We start from the raw sequence: 16,242 nt of genomic DNA, 5'->3' as shown, positions 1-16,242 counted from the left end.
ACCAGTAAAGTTGAAGTATTGACAACAGGGTTCGTGCAACGTTTGGTTCTGTCAATAGTACCTTTCTGTTCGAATCGATGACTTAATGTGACTCGGTCGAGAGAAACCTGGGAGAGCCACACTGAATTGACGGCCAGCACATGCGCACAAATTTCTAATCCATTGACTGGTCCATAAGATGTCTGTGCGCATGCGCTGGCCGTCAATTCAGTGTAGCTTTCCCAGGTTTCTCTTGACGGAGTCACATTAAGTCATCAATTTGAACAGAAAGGGACTATTGACAGAACCAAACGTTGCACGAACCCTGTTGTCAATACTTCAACTTCTCTGGTAAGTCTTCAAATTGAAGAAATTTTTCGATTTTAAGTTGATGTTTATCCGCGATACTAGCTTGTCATGATCCTGAATGCTACAGTGCGCAGCCCCATTACGCTATGCGTATGGGGCTGCTGGCCGCATTTAATGTTGCCATATACAGTTGTTTTGAAGGGGGCAAGTATAAAAGAAAATTTGAGATTGCCATTTTGTAAAAATGATTGCCTCATCATCATTCTGGACCTTACCTGGTCTGTGCCATTTATCCAGGGTGTCCAGCTAAAACTAAAGAATGAATGGAGCAAAGTAGAGAGCAGTTTTGGAAAAAAAAAAAAAAAAAGCATTTACCGGCCTTTCCCAAATAGCGGATGGCAGCCAAAGTCAAGTGAGTCTAGAAATCCATGCAAATAATGTAGAATGGTCTCGTAAAGGAGGGACTTAGTATACAAAATCTGGAGTGATCATATTTTAACCAACCTCTGCTTCCAATGATACAGAATCTGGAGAGATTTGCTTCACTGAGCCGGGAAGTAGAAGACCAGCCAAGAGAATGTCTCGGACGACAAAGACTGCCAAAGCTGCTAAAGATCTGACAAAGAAAGCAACTCAGGGGAATGTCATTAGGACCTACATCAGGGCAGGGCAGGCAGCTCCTGGCCCTCCACTGGGACCAGTCCTTGGACAGGTGAGAAAATCTGCTTGAAGTGGTCCTAAATGGCTCCTCTATCTCTCACCTCACACAATGCATGCTACCTGATGTACATGTAGGCCTATGTCCTTCCACAGCTAACAAGTAATGTAAAGAAGACAACAAACAACCAGATGAGCAGTGTTTCTGTTGATGTAATGCTGTCTCATTGCTCAATGAGTGGTATGAGGTAAATGGAGGGGTATCTTGGCTCTCTACATACCCCACACCACTCACACACTAATCTCATATTTTAAAAAAAAAAGATAAAGAAAAAAGAAAAGAAACTCTGGGACCCTCTTGGAAAAAAAAAATAGGTTGCCCTCCAAAATAATCAAAGGTACACTGTAAAGGCTTAAACAAAAGAGATGAAGAAAATGTCTGGTGCAAATCCATCTCTTTCGTGTATACAAACCCCTGCTTGGTGTAAGCCACCCAGGAGTTGCTTACTTAGCATCCTATGATCTACACAAGAATTTGTGTATTTATCTTTTAATACAAACCTTTTCTTTTCACTTCTTTATGCCTCCGCCCAAAGGATGTCGGAGGCATTAATTTTCCGGGTTGTCCGTCCGTACGTACGTCCGTCCGCATTTGTTTACGCGATAACTTGAATAATATTAGCTGGAATTTTACCAAACCTGGTCCAAGTATAAAGTAGGATGGGGCAATTACTTGATTAGATTTTGGGTGAAATCGGCCAAAGGCCAAAGGTCATAGGTCAAGGTCAAATCATAAGATTATATCCGTTTACGCGATAACTCAAGAGTGGATCAAGCAAATTTCACCAAACTTTGTCTGAGGATGATGTATGATGGAATAATTACTTGATTGATTTTTGAGTGAAATCGGACAGAGGTCAAAGGTCAAAGATCAAGGTCAAATGCTAAAAATGTTGCTATTTCCCCCATATCCATGCAAAGCCCAAAGGTATTTTCTTGAAACTTAGTGTAGACATGTACTACTGCGTAAAGATTCTCCATAAAGAGTTCCATGTCATAAGGTCAAAGGTTAGGTGAAAATGTTACAATTTCACTTTTCTCTCAAATGGTTCAATCTATCTTCATGGAACTTGGTACATACGCATGTTCTGACTGGCAGGTATTATCTAGGGAATTTAGGGGTCATGGGTCAATATTCAGGGGTCAAAGGTCAAGGTCAACTCCTCAAAATTTTACTATTTCCTTCATATACTAGTATAGATGCAATGCTTGCATTATTATTTTTAAAACTTAATACTGTGTACATTACCTAATGGAGATTCTCTTGGAAATTTCCAGCCAGAAGGTCAAAGGTCAAGGGCCAAAGGCCAGGTTTAAATGCAAAAAAAAAAAAAAAAATCTATTTTATACTGTAATTACACTCTTTCTTCATACCTTGAAAATTACTCAATGCATAAACTTATAAAAGGGTCAGTCAGGAGTCAAGTAAAAATCCTCAATACCCCAAATACTTTTACCTGCACTCTTAGACAATTATAGTAAACCTAGTTCAAGGAAAGTGAACATTCAAGATATTTCTGACAAACCTGTCATTTCAATATTTTGGGAATTATGTGACACTGTCATCACACATTGTAAAGACATTGTACTATGCACCTATTGGGAGAATCATGCATTATGGCGGAGGCATCAGTCGCCATAGCGACATTTCTAGTTTTTAATGACATGAGATATCCCTATAGTATTGCTGCTTTACTGATAGTTATTCTGATTTTAAAGATCATCAATAGATAAAACTGAGCCCAACCCAGTCATATACAACCGTGTACATATTTCACAAGAGGAAATGCTTGCTTGGAGTCTAACTGCCACTATCATTTGTAAATTAAAATCAACATCTTTCTTGACAAAATGATCACAGTGGAGGTGCCAGTGAAAATTCCTTAATGAATCCTTTGTTGTGTCAGTGAAATGGCAGTCAGTTTGCCGTATTTTTGTAGTCTATTCAAATGAAAGTTCCATTTTCTGATTCATTTCTTTTATTTTCAGAGGGGTGTTGCCATAGGACAGTTTTGCAAGGATTTCAATGAGAAAACAAAACACATAAAGGAAGGGATTCCTTTGCCATCCAAGATATACATCAATGTGAGTATTTCCACTTTCTTCCTTTCCAAAAGTCTGCATAAAGTATTATACAGTTGTATAAAAGGAGGACATAGAATATATGATATCTACTAAAAGATGATTACATATGTATATATCACATTCCTTTGCCATTTTTCCAAGTGTAAATGACACTCTATTCTATCAGTTAAAAAAAAAAACAGAAGTCAAAAGGAGCCTGAGTTTTTGATCCTAGCAGAATCTTCGTCAGAGGCAAAAAAACAAACAAACAATTTACTCCATTGGCTCGCCACTATTGGATAAGCAGTTTTCAGCAGCTTCTTTTTTTTTTTTTTTTTTGCTACAGTTAAGAAAAAAAAAAATTATTGTGTCACCATGGGAATTTCATGTTCATTTCATGTAGCACTCCATTACATTACAGTATTCTGCCTGCAAACTGCAGATTTGCAACATAGACTAGTCAGGCAAAGAGAGATAAATGCTTGCAGTTGTCCCAGACTACATCACTGTAGCAATTTTGGGCGTTTTGTTGTATCACATTATTACTCAGAGTGGTAAAAGAAAGACCTCAAAGATCAACATGAACATCAGTTTTATCTTTGCAACCATGTTCAAGTGAGTTTGTGTTTTTATTGTTTCACAGCCGGACAGAACCTATTCCATCAAATTCTCCTCACCACCAATATCCTACTTCCTAAAGCAGGCTGCTGGTATGAAGAAAGGAGCACATTCTCCGGGTACCTTACTCCTCTTAACCTCCCCCCCCCCCCCCCCCCAACATCAGCATCTTGCTACTGTAAAAATGAAAATTTTCTCGCATTTCACACAATTTGCATGAAAATATAGGGATGCAATTTTTTTTTTTCTTTCCCTATGTACTACTACTTAATGTTTTGATTCCACAGAATAAAAAACATACGCAATTACTCAGCCCAATGGAAAAAAAAAAATACTTGTGCTGCAATTTCTACTTTTGTAGTAGTAGTGTCATGTCCTGGGATAATTTTGCTGACACAATTAGCATCTTATTATCTATGAATTGGCAACTCTAAAAATTTACTGCAAATTTTATATTGGAAAAAGATTAAATGGAACTGGTTGAATTATTAAGTCTGCACGAATACAGAAATATACTACTTTGAGAGAGAAAGAGAGACTGATCTTTTAAAATTTGCTGTCAATGTGTTTAGGGGTTTTGGTGGTTTTTTTTTTTTTTTATTGTAGAGAATGTCTTTTATTTTTAGGTGCCAATTCAGGGAAAGATGTCTCTGACATCCTTTTCTCTTGTATGAATCATAATCAAGAGAATGTTTTTGTGGCATAATTTGTCAAAAAAAATTCAGTGTGTTTAAAAAAAAGTAAAAATCTATGAAGAGTACAGTATAATGAATGAACTAGTTTCCAAGATATGCATTTGAAAATCAAGTCAATCATAAGGTCAAATCAATCACAGTGTGCAATTTAGTCATTTTAGTTCAAGACTAGTAATTGCCATTTTGCTTATTATAAGTACATGAGGCCAGTTGATGCATAAGAAGCACATGGATCACTATGGGAGGAGAGCAGTAGTGTGTATAAAGTGAGCATACTAATTCTTGGTCTGTTTTAACAGGCAAACAGGAATTTGGCATGCTGTCCCTGAAACACATCTACGAGATAGCCAAGATCAAGAGCCATGATGAGAGCTTGGAGGGGAAGCAGCTGGAGAACATCTGCAAGCTGACCGTTGGTTCAGCCCGCTCCATCGGCATCAAGGTTGTGCCACGACTGGAAGAGGAGGAGATGAGGACATTCATGGAGGACGTCGCAGAAACGCGGCGAGTGATTGAAGAGGAAATGGCGGCAGAAAAGGCGAACGCAAAGTGAAGACACTACACGTCATCCCCAGCGTGATGGTAAGGTGGCTCCACCAGGTCCTCCTCTCAGGAGAGCTGTTGCCAGGCAACCAGACTGACATGATGAGTGTTTAGAGAGCTGATCAACAATGCCTCCCCCCTCTTAGGGTTCAACTCAGGATTTGATATGAAGAACAAGTGTGGTGGTTTGTGAGCATCATTCGTTGCGCTTGCAAATGGTCTTTTTATATCAATGGCCTTGCAGGCTTGAGAGAGCTTCCCATAATGACTAAAGGATATTGAATAATGCATCGGCCCATAGTGTTTGATGCTGCATCTCCTGAAAGGAAGGCTGTCATTTGGATTTGTGTTAAGTTTTGTATGTTCTTTTTTTTTGGGGGGGGGGGGGGGAGAGGGGGATTTATTGGTTTCTGTAATAGGCTTTCCACAAAGAACCCATGCAAATAAAAAATTTGATTGAGAAATAATCTTTAGGCACAGTCACAAAGGCAAAACTTCTCAAAATGTAACTTTGAGAACGCTTTATGAGGTTTGCTTGTCCAATCTTGATAAGTTCTCAAGGTTTGGGTCACTAGTGTACAACAAAGAAGAATGCTCACACCGCCTGACAGCATCTGAGCCCCCACAAACAGGGAATGGACTGATCTGACAGACTTAATGAAGTTTTAGCTGCGTGCGTTCAAACTGCAAAAACTTTGATAAGATATGCAGAGGTTCAGGAAATCTTCCTAGTCTGAGTCAAAAGTTTTGTCAGTGTGGCTGCGGCTTTTGATATTTGACTCTCTTCTGTCTTCACCATGACATGCTTTTGGTCTGATACATGAACAGTTATATTTTGTGAAATCATTGGTAAAAGTCAAATGAAGCAATTACTTGCTTGCTTTTGTTTGGGCAACTGAAATTTATTTTGAGAGTACCAAGTAAAATGAATGACAACTTGCCTGATGAAAGTATGTGGTCTTTTACTTGAATGCCAAATAGAGCAAGTGGGAGGAATATCTGTGAGAAGAATGCATCAGGATGGGAGAAGGCTCAATGCAATTTTAAGTGATATCAAGTTGTTTGCATATATACAACTATACCAACAATGAATATATTGCCCCTGTGTATAATATGTGAGAAACTTGACATATATTTATTTCTTCAAGGCTGCTGATAGATGTCCAAAGCATTAAAAAATGTATCAAAGAGTCAAACTCCAATTTCAACACTTTTCTTGTTTTATATGTGAAATGAATAGAGGGAAGATACAAGTACTTTGTAATTTGTACAGGGTATTGTCTTTCTTTAGTCAGTGTGATTTCTTCATTCCTAATCAATTTCCAATACTTACTAAAGCATGCATAAAAAATTTGCAGAAATACTTCTTACACGTTTTGCACAATAATAGTATGAAGTTCTCTGCTCTCAGGGCCCCATTTTATCAAAGATGTAATCTTTTATAAATTTTCTTACCTCACAGGCTGCCATAGACTTACCATAGAAATCATCTATATACTGTAAAAGTGGAAATTTTCACGGTGTTGAAATTTTCGCGCATTTCGCGCAACCAGAAACTAGCGCGAAGATAAAAGCACGCGATTATTTTTGCTTGCCATGTGTTCCTTTGCGTGGTGTCTTGATTCCGCGGAATTAAAAACACGCGAAACTCTCCTTGTCCTGTCAAGTGCGAAAAATTAGTCGTGCGAAAATATTCACTTTTACAGTAGGCAATTATAACTTTTCATAAAACAGGGCCCAGATTGTGTAAATTTGTACACCCTTGTTAGTTAGAGCATAAATGGCTTTCTTGAATGCCTTGAGTACTTTTTCATTGTAAGACAGCTCCACAAAGAAAAGTTTCCAAGGTATTAAAAGTGATAGCAATGTACATTTTGGTAAGTTTTTTTTTTTTTTTTTCCTTGGGACAGAGACTATGCTATGCTGAGAAACATGATATAGAGTTATGTATTGTTGGATCATGACATCGTTAGATTAGCCATTGGAAGAGTGGGCAGCATGGCAGGAAAGTGATGGAATATTAAAATATATGAACAGCTTGGAGTTGCTCTCAGGATGAAAATTATTTCTTGACTTACTAAGGCAAAGATGGAGTGGCCTGACAACTTGGCTTGGTAATAAATATGTCTGGAGTACTCAAACAGGGAAACCTTGTTTAGTTGAGACCACTGAAATTTCCTGTATGGCCTGAATTCACAAAGGTTGTTTAGATTTAGACCATGGTCTAAACTAAGCGTGAAATAGGCGTACCTGTGACATACTCTTATCAATTACCATTTGTTACTGGACGTCTGTTGCCGTACATGGTCTGTCAATCATATTCACCCAGAAGAAATTTGCATAAACCATGGTCTAGATTTGAACCACCTTTGTGAATTCAGGCCATTATGTATGGTATCTTGTTATATAAGGGATAAAAACAAAAGAATATTAAAGGAATGGAACCTGCAAAATAACATTGTTATATCAGGTATCTCACATGTCTGAACTTGTTGAATCAAGGCTCTACTATATTTAATTCTCATATTCACTATTAACCCTTTACATGCTTTTATCACACAGAATTCTGTCAAAAATATTTTCATTTAATTTGGAATGTCACCAGTCACTGAGGGTTGCTATTACTGGTCAGTAGATAGAACATGTTCAGACTTTTTGTACATGTAGTCGCTTTACTTGCGAGGCAGGACTTTTGAATATTATGTGATGAATAATTTGCCTCATATTTGCCGCAGATATGAATGAAAAATAGAATTATGAGGAAGATTGTCTTCCTTGAATGTCAGGAAAGTGTATGCATCCAAAAAGTGCTTTTCTTGGCTGTGTCTTGCATATCTGTATGCTGAATGTGTGAATAAATTCAGCATGAATCGTGGCTTCCTTGAAAATCAAATGAGTTTTATGCAACCTACATGTAGGTGTGTGTGTCTGCATTATGTGTATATGGTGTATATGTGTGTGTGTGTGCTTATCCTATGTATTTGTGTGATTGTGTGAATCTGTGCATGTGTTTATCCAATGCATGTGATTACGTGGATGCTACATGATAGTATGTTGTGTTGTGAGAGTGAACATTGATGGGCATCATGTTTTCCAAGATATGTATATGCAATACAATGGGACCTGATTATGTGAAGTCAGCAGAGGTGATGATGTCACCCAGATTTGTTTATGCATGAAATTGATTCTGGTGCATTATTTAACAACTTCATGAAAAAAAGAAAAAAAAATCTTTGCCAGGTTATTGCAATGCAAGCATTTGTTGTGAAGGATACACTCTTTTGACTCCATGTCAGCAATAAAAGAACTTGAGAAAAGGTTTTGTGTGTAGGTCAAAGGAAGATTAGCAGAGCCATGATGTCATATCCTCATTTCATTGGTATGTGCAGTTGCTAATAGTGTCACTCTCATAACAATTGAAAACATTGAAATTCCACAACTTCCAGAACTTGTTAATTTAAGTTCTGGTGGTGATGAAACCTTAACCTTAAATTTGATAAAGCCAGTTTGGACATGATGTAAAATTGAACCCTGCATAAAATGGGGTAATGCAATGTAGAACTGCTAATACATGTCACAGGGAGTATCATCAATCAAATTTACATAATCTTTGGAACATCACTGAAAGATATCACAAAAAGTTTAGTCTCAAGGACATTTGACTTTGATGCATCTGATCTCTGCTACATGTTTTGTTATATTCATCACAATCCAATGGCTGATGCTTTTTTGAACAATTCTCTCAAGTCACGTGCAACTCTTTTGTACATTGGATATGCGCTGAAGTCTATGTGATGCACTAACACCATGAGTTTCTGCAAGAGTGGTGAAAATTATTATGAAGAAGACAAGAGTAAGACAACAGAGTAAAGAGGTTGTTTGTTACGACCTCCAACATGCGTTCTCTGCCTGATCTGTCACGACTTGTCAAAATGCGTTAATTACATCACGCAAAATTATGTCTGCATGCTGATTTCAAGGGTGAAATGCAGGAAAATTTCCTTTTGATGTTGGAAAATCCTTATTGGCAGCCTGTATTTACATCCCTCACAGAAACGCATCGTGAATGTGTTGGAAACATAAAGATATCTTAGTATACCGTATGTCCCCCCAAAAAAAAATTACAACGGGAACCTCCGCAATGATATCTTTAAAAATAGTGAATCAATCCAAATACAAATTCAGGGTACGAAACTATAACTCATTGCCCACATCTTACAGAAAGCCCCATTCGATTTGCTTCGGTGGTCAAAGAGAAATGAGGAATTTTGTAAAGGATGTCAAGAATCTCTTCCCTTCAAGTTCTGTCTATTGTATTCACACACAAAAGCATTGAAGTGCTAAACTTGGAAGAATCAGACTCTTGACATGCTTAAAGCTTTACAACTTTACACATTTCTCTGTGACCGCCTAACCAAATTGAATGGGGTTTTCTGCAAAATAGAGCTAAGATGTTATATTTTAAGACCCTGAAGTAGCATTTATACAGTTTATCATTTTGGGTGTTATCAATTCGAAAATTTGATCGTAATTTTTTTGGGGGACATACTGTATCTACGGTTGGAAATAAGGAAGTGGGACAGAAATATATATATATATATATATATATATATATATATATATATATATATATATATATATATATGTATATATATATTTGTAAATACTTAGAGCCCATAATTGTCCTCTTGTGTCATCAGGGCCCCGTTTTATAAAAGATAAAAGTGATTTTAAATTTCCTTACCACACAGGCTGCCACAGACTTACAGTTGAAATCAACTATATAATCAATTTCAACTCTTCATAAAACAGGGCCCAGATCAATTTTTACTTGTTTGTCAATTCTTCCACTGTCCACACTACATCACACTTGCACAAGGAGATTTTTATCTCTACATTTTGTGTGTGTGTGTGTGTGTGTGTGTGTAAATGTCTGTCTGTGTGTGTATGTGTATGTGTATGTGTGTTTAGGTATGTATGTGTGTGGATGTGTGTTGTAAGTCCTCAAAAATGATGATGAAAATGCTAATCATGAAAACGTTATCATGCTTTTGAACCATGATATGGTATCTTGAATGTTTATTATTGTTATTGTCATTGCATCGTCATAATGACTAAGGACCTATCAATCTGAAGACAATTATAAATGATGGAATAAAAAAATGACAGAGATAAGATTTTTGGTAACATCTGTTTCAATAATTGTTAGATATTAAAATATCTTCCTGATGTGAACATTGTAATCTTGCTCTCTTATCATGTCTGAATAGATGGTTATTTGTCAAATAATTGTTAGGTGGTATGCAAATTCTGTAAATTCTCCAGATATACACACAAAAAGGTAAAACCCCTGCACCCCCCCCCCCCCCCTTGATGAAAAGGTAGTGTACATTTTGAGCAAATAGGTTTATTGCAAAATAGCTTGGCAGGGATATTGATTTTCTACACTTATTGACTAACTTCTGAATAAAAATGAAGGTGATCTGTTGAGTCATGCATGAATAAATACACATTTTAGGACAAGTTCACCAAATAGAATGTGTGAATTGAGTAAATGCAGTAATATTAGTAGAACACACCACTGAAAGTTTGACGAAAACTGGATAATCCGTTCCAAAGTTACAAATTTTTACAAGTTTCTGTGCAGCTATTGCTGATTGAGATGACTTCTAGTTTGTGATGTCACATAATATGTACAACAAGATAACGAAAGTATAAAGAAAATTCCTCAAAATATCATATATCATGAAATGCAAACATTCCCTCCACTTGTTACTGAGACGCCAATATTGTTCTCCCTACTTTCTGACAGAGCTAAGTCAATTGCTCCTCTCAATTTGCTAGAAATATGAAAATATGTTGAATTCTCTGCGTATTTTCTTTTCAAAAGTTACGTCAGTCATTTTTAGGTGTGATTGAAACATTCCGTTTCTGGTGAATGTTTAAGTGCTGTTTCTGTTTTGTTTTGTTTTGTTTTTTTCATTCATCTTTTGAGCCCCTTATAACATTAACATCACGTAATCAGCACTGTCTTCTTGTTCCATCTTAACAGTGTGCTCACTCAACCACAACACAATGGCTCCCTCTTGTGTTCATACAACGTGCTGTTACAAGTTGGTAGCCATTATCAGGGGCCCGTTGCATAAAAGTTACAATTATGGTAACTTTTATGCAACGGGTCCCCTGATGTCGATTCTCTCGATAAACTGAATCGATTTTGTAGTCATAAGGGTTGAACAACATCAGTGGCGGATCCAGAGGGTGGCGCAAACAGAATTCCTGGATCCGCCCCTGAACATAGACATTTTGCCCCAAAATTGAGCTCGCCCAACTAACTGTAAGAAATCTTGAAAAGTGTCAGGATAGTAGGCCTACTCAACTGTTGTGAGCGGGTCAAAGTGTAGATGACAAAACAACAACTTAAACATGCACCAAAAACAGAATATTTCACAGACCCCCATATAGGGGGTACGTTTTTGTTGTATTTATAATAGCTGTGTGATATTGGGGCTATTAGGTACAGTTATTGGGATGTTTGAATTCAATGAGGCACAATGTTTGTGTAGATTATTTTATGATCATGTATTCCGTTTAATTCAATTTGAAACATACAGACTATCAACTATAGAACGGAAAATGTTTAAACTCGCTGTTGACCGAGCGAGAAAGCCGACACAAGCACAAGCGCTGTTTACGTTCCACATTCCATATCGACGTTAGATAACCCTGTAACTCGATCAGCGGTCCGCGCTGTGCAATGCCTATGAAGCGGCGACCGCTCAACCATTATGGAAGGGAAGTCAAGCTCAATTCACAAATCTAGCTTTCATTCGTGCATCGCAACCCCCCAAAAGGAGGACTATGTCAGAAGCATGCTGAGAGGTACATGTTTTCGTGACAGGATAATCTCAATAACACGCCATGTGGCTCTTTGCTTCACAGCCAGCAGTACACGGCAGAACCCCAGCGAATAAACACACGACGTTTCCGTCAAGTATGCTTGACATAAATATTTCCGCCATTTTTTTTCTCTCTCTCTTCTTTCATCATGCCAACCTGTTTTTTTCCCCTATCTCGAGAAATCGACGCGTTATTGCTGCCGAGTTGACTCCAATGTACTAGCTTCCAATTGCATTTGCATAATTGCTCACTGTATCGGCAAAAAATACAACTTCATTCCACATGAGCTCATCCATAGGAACAGTACAAGCTGCAATAAAGGCAACGGACTTGCATGCTTGGCAGCGCCCTTTCTTGGGCACATGTTCTGTTATCTTTCAAGAACCTCGCTGGAAATACCATACACAGAAAACAATGCAGAGTGTAACGTTCGGAGAGAGAAGAAAAAAAAAAGACAAATCAAATCAATCAAACAGTGCTGTAGCATTAGACCTAACAGCAGACGTTTATGACTACATGGAAAAAACAAGCCAAGGTATGTGCGTTCACTCAATTGTGACAATAGTGTGAGGAGAATGTGTTTGTCTTATGTTGTTTTGCGTCAAAACGTAATTATGTTAAATGACTACACCTTGAGTCCTGCTACATGTTGGTTTGGTTTAAGTGTGTGTGTGTGTGTGTGTGTGTGTGTGTGTGTGTGTGTGTGTGTGTGTGTGTGTGTGTGTGTGTGTGTGTGTGTGTGTGTGTGTGTGTGTGTGTGTGTTTATGTGTGATCGTGTGCATAGAACACTGTATTAGATTGCTGTGAAATTGCAACCATAATATTTTTGTTTTCCTAAACTGATTCTTTGCAGATGATGCATATATTCTGGATATTGTCACATCAGCTTACTTTCTCCACCCCCCTTTTTTTTTCTCTCCCCCCCCCCGCCCCCCCCCCCCGCCCCCCCCCCCTCTCTCTCTCTCTTCCTGTCTTCATTCCTGGTATGTAATCTCTTCCATTCATTATCCCAGTTGATATATGTACGGTTATAAGTACAAAATATCATGTATGCATCTTCAGATAATTCTGTTGTTATAATGATCGTGATGTTGATATCATTTACAATGACCATAAAATAAGGTATAAAGCACGCCAACTCTCGACGACACTGACGCAGGATTCCAAATAGTTCAATAATTCAAAATATTTATTGAACCCGCCATGAATACGATTTAAATATAAAAAGATAAACTGTACAGTTTGTATTCCAGAATGGTTGTCCATTACGAGAAAGTAAAATATTTTGCTGTACGCTTGCGTAGGAAAGTGTAAACATGAATACATCCATTTACTATACATTGCAGGTTGAGCCAAGAAAGAGAATGATGTTCTGCAGATCACACAATCAATGTTATCTAGTCATACTAGCAGAGATGCAGCTGAGCGGGTAAATCGCCTACTAATATTGTAAGCGCAACAAAATGAGAGAGTTATAATTATGATCAATCGTATAATAACATAGACAAAAAGATGCGTTGTTTGAAATCGTCATTCTAATCCGCCGATTAAATGGCATTGAACAAACATTTTCAAGTGACGGCTCATATTCGAGTCTTGAATATCTGACCGGCTTCAAAATAACAAAAATGAAAAAAAAAGTAACAAACAGAACAAATATCCATTTCAATCCCAGTGACTATACATGATACATTGCTCATTTGTTCAGCGAGGATGTGTGTGATGATTGTATGTGAGTGCGTCCCTGTCCATGTTTCCTGAGATTACAATATAGTAGCAATAAAGAAATGCGTACCAGATTTTGAATTGTATATGTCAACCTGCATCTTCCATGAATTCATAGCCCTTACGATTCGATTTCTTCGGGAATAAGTCATGAGCATGATGAATGCTCACAACTTGTCAACTTATTTGGCTTCTGAGATCTATATCCCGATTCTACATCCAAATTTTGGAGGCAATGACCTCTCCAGTACCCTTTTTTTTCCCCGCCTCATATCAGCGAAATAAGGTCTCGTGTGAACTTCCAAGTTAGTGATTACATTGTGACAGGGCAAAGAATCCGATGAAATATATGCTTTCATGATCTTTGATGTCAAGTTTCTGGGGCAACACAAGTAAGGATATTTGTGATCGATTTTTTTATTCAATTTAATTCAATTATGGTTTATTTGTTTGTTTGTTTGTTTGTTTGTTTGTTTTTTTTTCTGACGAACTCAAATGATCTCACATGCCGCTACCTCATGGTTTTGTGACACGGTCTTATTCCCCTTCATTGTATTTTCCTTGTATCAAATTGCTCTCGCAGCTCAGAAGTTTGTTCAGTAATTCGGAATCGGATACTTCCATATCTTACGTCACAAAGGAGATCGGAGAAAGATGGTAGAATGAGAGGAGAGACAGAGACACTGAAAATACATAGAGCAGAATTTCGACAGTAAAGGAATGTGTATCAAACCATGTAAAATAGGAAACAAGAATTTTCGATTATAAAAAAAAACACATCCTGATCAACTTATCATTAACATGAACAACTGATGCAAACAAATTATCAATATAGACATATATACTATCTACTTGTCATTTCAAAACGTCTAAAGTAGGCCTAGGGGCATCGTCAAGTCAGAAGCAAATGTCATTCAAAGTGATATCAAAACGCAATTTTGATTTCTGAAAATAGCATAAACTTTTGATCACTTAAAACGTGAACAATTTGCAACCTGTAGCATCTCAATGAATGATGAATCGCCTCGTAAATAATGACAAATTCCATGTGTTTTCTTAAGTAGTTTCCATTCGTGAAAGTTCACTGTTGTGCTGGCGTTGTGCCCTGACCATGTCCATGATTATATGTGTTTGAGAACACTTGCAATATAGAAATTAAAGGGACTGTACAGTACTGGTTGAGGTAAGGGATTCATGTTTTGAACATTTCTAAGTGAGATAATGAGAAACCTCTTATGAAATATGAAAGAGTATGTAATTTTAAAAAGAATTCAACGTTTCTTTGATGAAAATTGGTTTTGAAATGGCTGAGATATCCAAAAAAGTGATAATAATAAAAGGCGACGTGCCACAACTTTATTAGGATCTCTTTGTTTCACATTGTTTTTTGATATCTCAGCCATTTCAAAACCGATTTTCACCAAATAAACTTCTGATACCTTTTAGAATTGCATGCTCTTTGACATCTCATAGAGTGGCTTCTGAATATCTCGCAAAATGTTAAAAGCTAAATCCTCACCTCGACCAGAACTGTACACACCCTTCAACGTTCTTTTCATCTGCAGTGAAATTATCTGAAAATTGTTTGCGGTATGTTTTTTTTTCCAGCTGTATTACCGCAAAATGAAATAGGCGATGCGAAGGAATACTACACGTTGGGATTGCATGTTACTTCATCTTTCCATGCATAATGTTGTGAATCTTCACAAGATATGACGTCTGGAATGCCACTTATTTTTGCATTTTTACTATGCTCATAAAATGATCCATGCTGCATAGTGAAGTTTTTCTTCATCAACGATTATTAGAACATGGTTAGGCGATTGATTCATTTTCACACAAACACTTTCCTCAAGCTCACGATATGCTGCAAAACCAGATGCGCATTATAATACAGATTAAATGGCACACGCCTGCATTTGAGAACACTGCAACATTACGATGGTCTATTACATTCTAAGGATGATTTTGTGTGTTATTTCTATTATTTTGCAGGAATGACAGAACGTTTGGTCCAAGCTACCTACAAAGTTCACATTGTGTTTACACTACATCGCATTATGTATACAATAGCGATTGTTTATTCGGCTTTTCTATTTCTTCCGGTCTCAGAAATATATATATACTCGGTTCGAAATATATATATATAATATATAGAAGTATATGTATATCTATAATAGAAACACTTTGTGGAAAAAAAGTCTGTACAAGACACTGTACACTTTATCCATTAAAATAAATAATTATGGGATTGATAGGTGCAGACTATACAGTGACGTAACTTACATTCTCCCCGTCGAATCAGTACAAGCTAGTGTTGCCATGGTTATTTACATAATGTCTCTGTTACAGGCTGGTGTACAGTCGTCCAGGCGTGCTAAAACATATTGATTGAAGTCAGCTTCAACACAGTCGCTTGACAAATGTGTATTATCCATGCGACAGGACAAAAGAAATCCATGTCAAATACAGAGTTCAGTAAACAATCACTTAAATAAAAATATGCTGCTGTAAAAAGAAAAAAATGAAATGTACTTTACATGTTTTCTTTATTCTGCTTAAACCCAAAAATCGATTGTGATATGACGCTTCCGCTCACAAATACTGTCTCCCATCACCATTCAGGAAGGTGCCGCTGAGTGGTATAAAGCTGCCAAACCAACATGTAAGTGCAGTTCAACCTGTGACCCC

At 37.3% G+C, this 16,242-nt stretch overlaps 1 protein-coding gene across 1 annotated transcript; it reads left to right on the top strand.

Annotated features, from left to right (window-relative positions):
* The first annotated feature begins 818 nt into the window (after positions 1 to 818).
* Positions 819 to 5,041, top strand: LOC139740229 (large ribosomal subunit protein uL11m-like). Its single transcript, XM_071650813.1, has 4 exons — positions 819 to 1,000; positions 2,995 to 3,090; positions 3,713 to 3,806; positions 4,682 to 5,041. Exons 1-4 carry the CDS (start codon positions 866 to 868, stop codon positions 4,933 to 4,935), a joined length of 579 nt encoding a protein of 192 aa, XP_071506914.1. The 5' UTR covers positions 819 to 865; the 3' UTR covers positions 4,936 to 5,041.
* The last annotated feature ends 11,201 nt before the right edge of the window (positions 5,042 to 16,242 follow it).

This window comes from Diadema antillarum, unplaced genomic scaffold, assembly GCF_040938485.1.
Source record: "Diadema antillarum isolate AM-2024a unplaced genomic scaffold, OU_Dant_1.0 seq00000843_RagTag, whole genome shotgun sequence".
Lineage (NCBI taxonomy): Eukaryota > Metazoa > Echinodermata > Echinoidea > Diadematoida > Diadematidae > Diadema > Diadema antillarum.
The sequence above is the reverse complement of the archived record's forward strand: the minus strand, read 5'-3'. Positions and strand labels throughout refer to the sequence as shown.

Excerpts from the sequence above, each read along its gene's own strand:
- LOC139740229 (XM_071650813.1), top strand. The coding sequence starts at position 866 with ATGTCTCGGACGACAAAGACTGCCAAAGCTGCTAAAGATCTGACAAAG. Across the intron at positions 1,001-2,994 it reads TGGGACCAGTCCTTGGACAG|AGGGGTGTTGCCATAGGACA; the intron begins GTGAGAAAATCT and ends TTTTATTTTCAG. Across the intron at positions 3,807-4,681 it reads GAAAGGAGCACATTCTCCGG|GCAAACAGGAATTTGGCATG; the intron begins GTACCTTACTCC and ends CTGTTTTAACAG.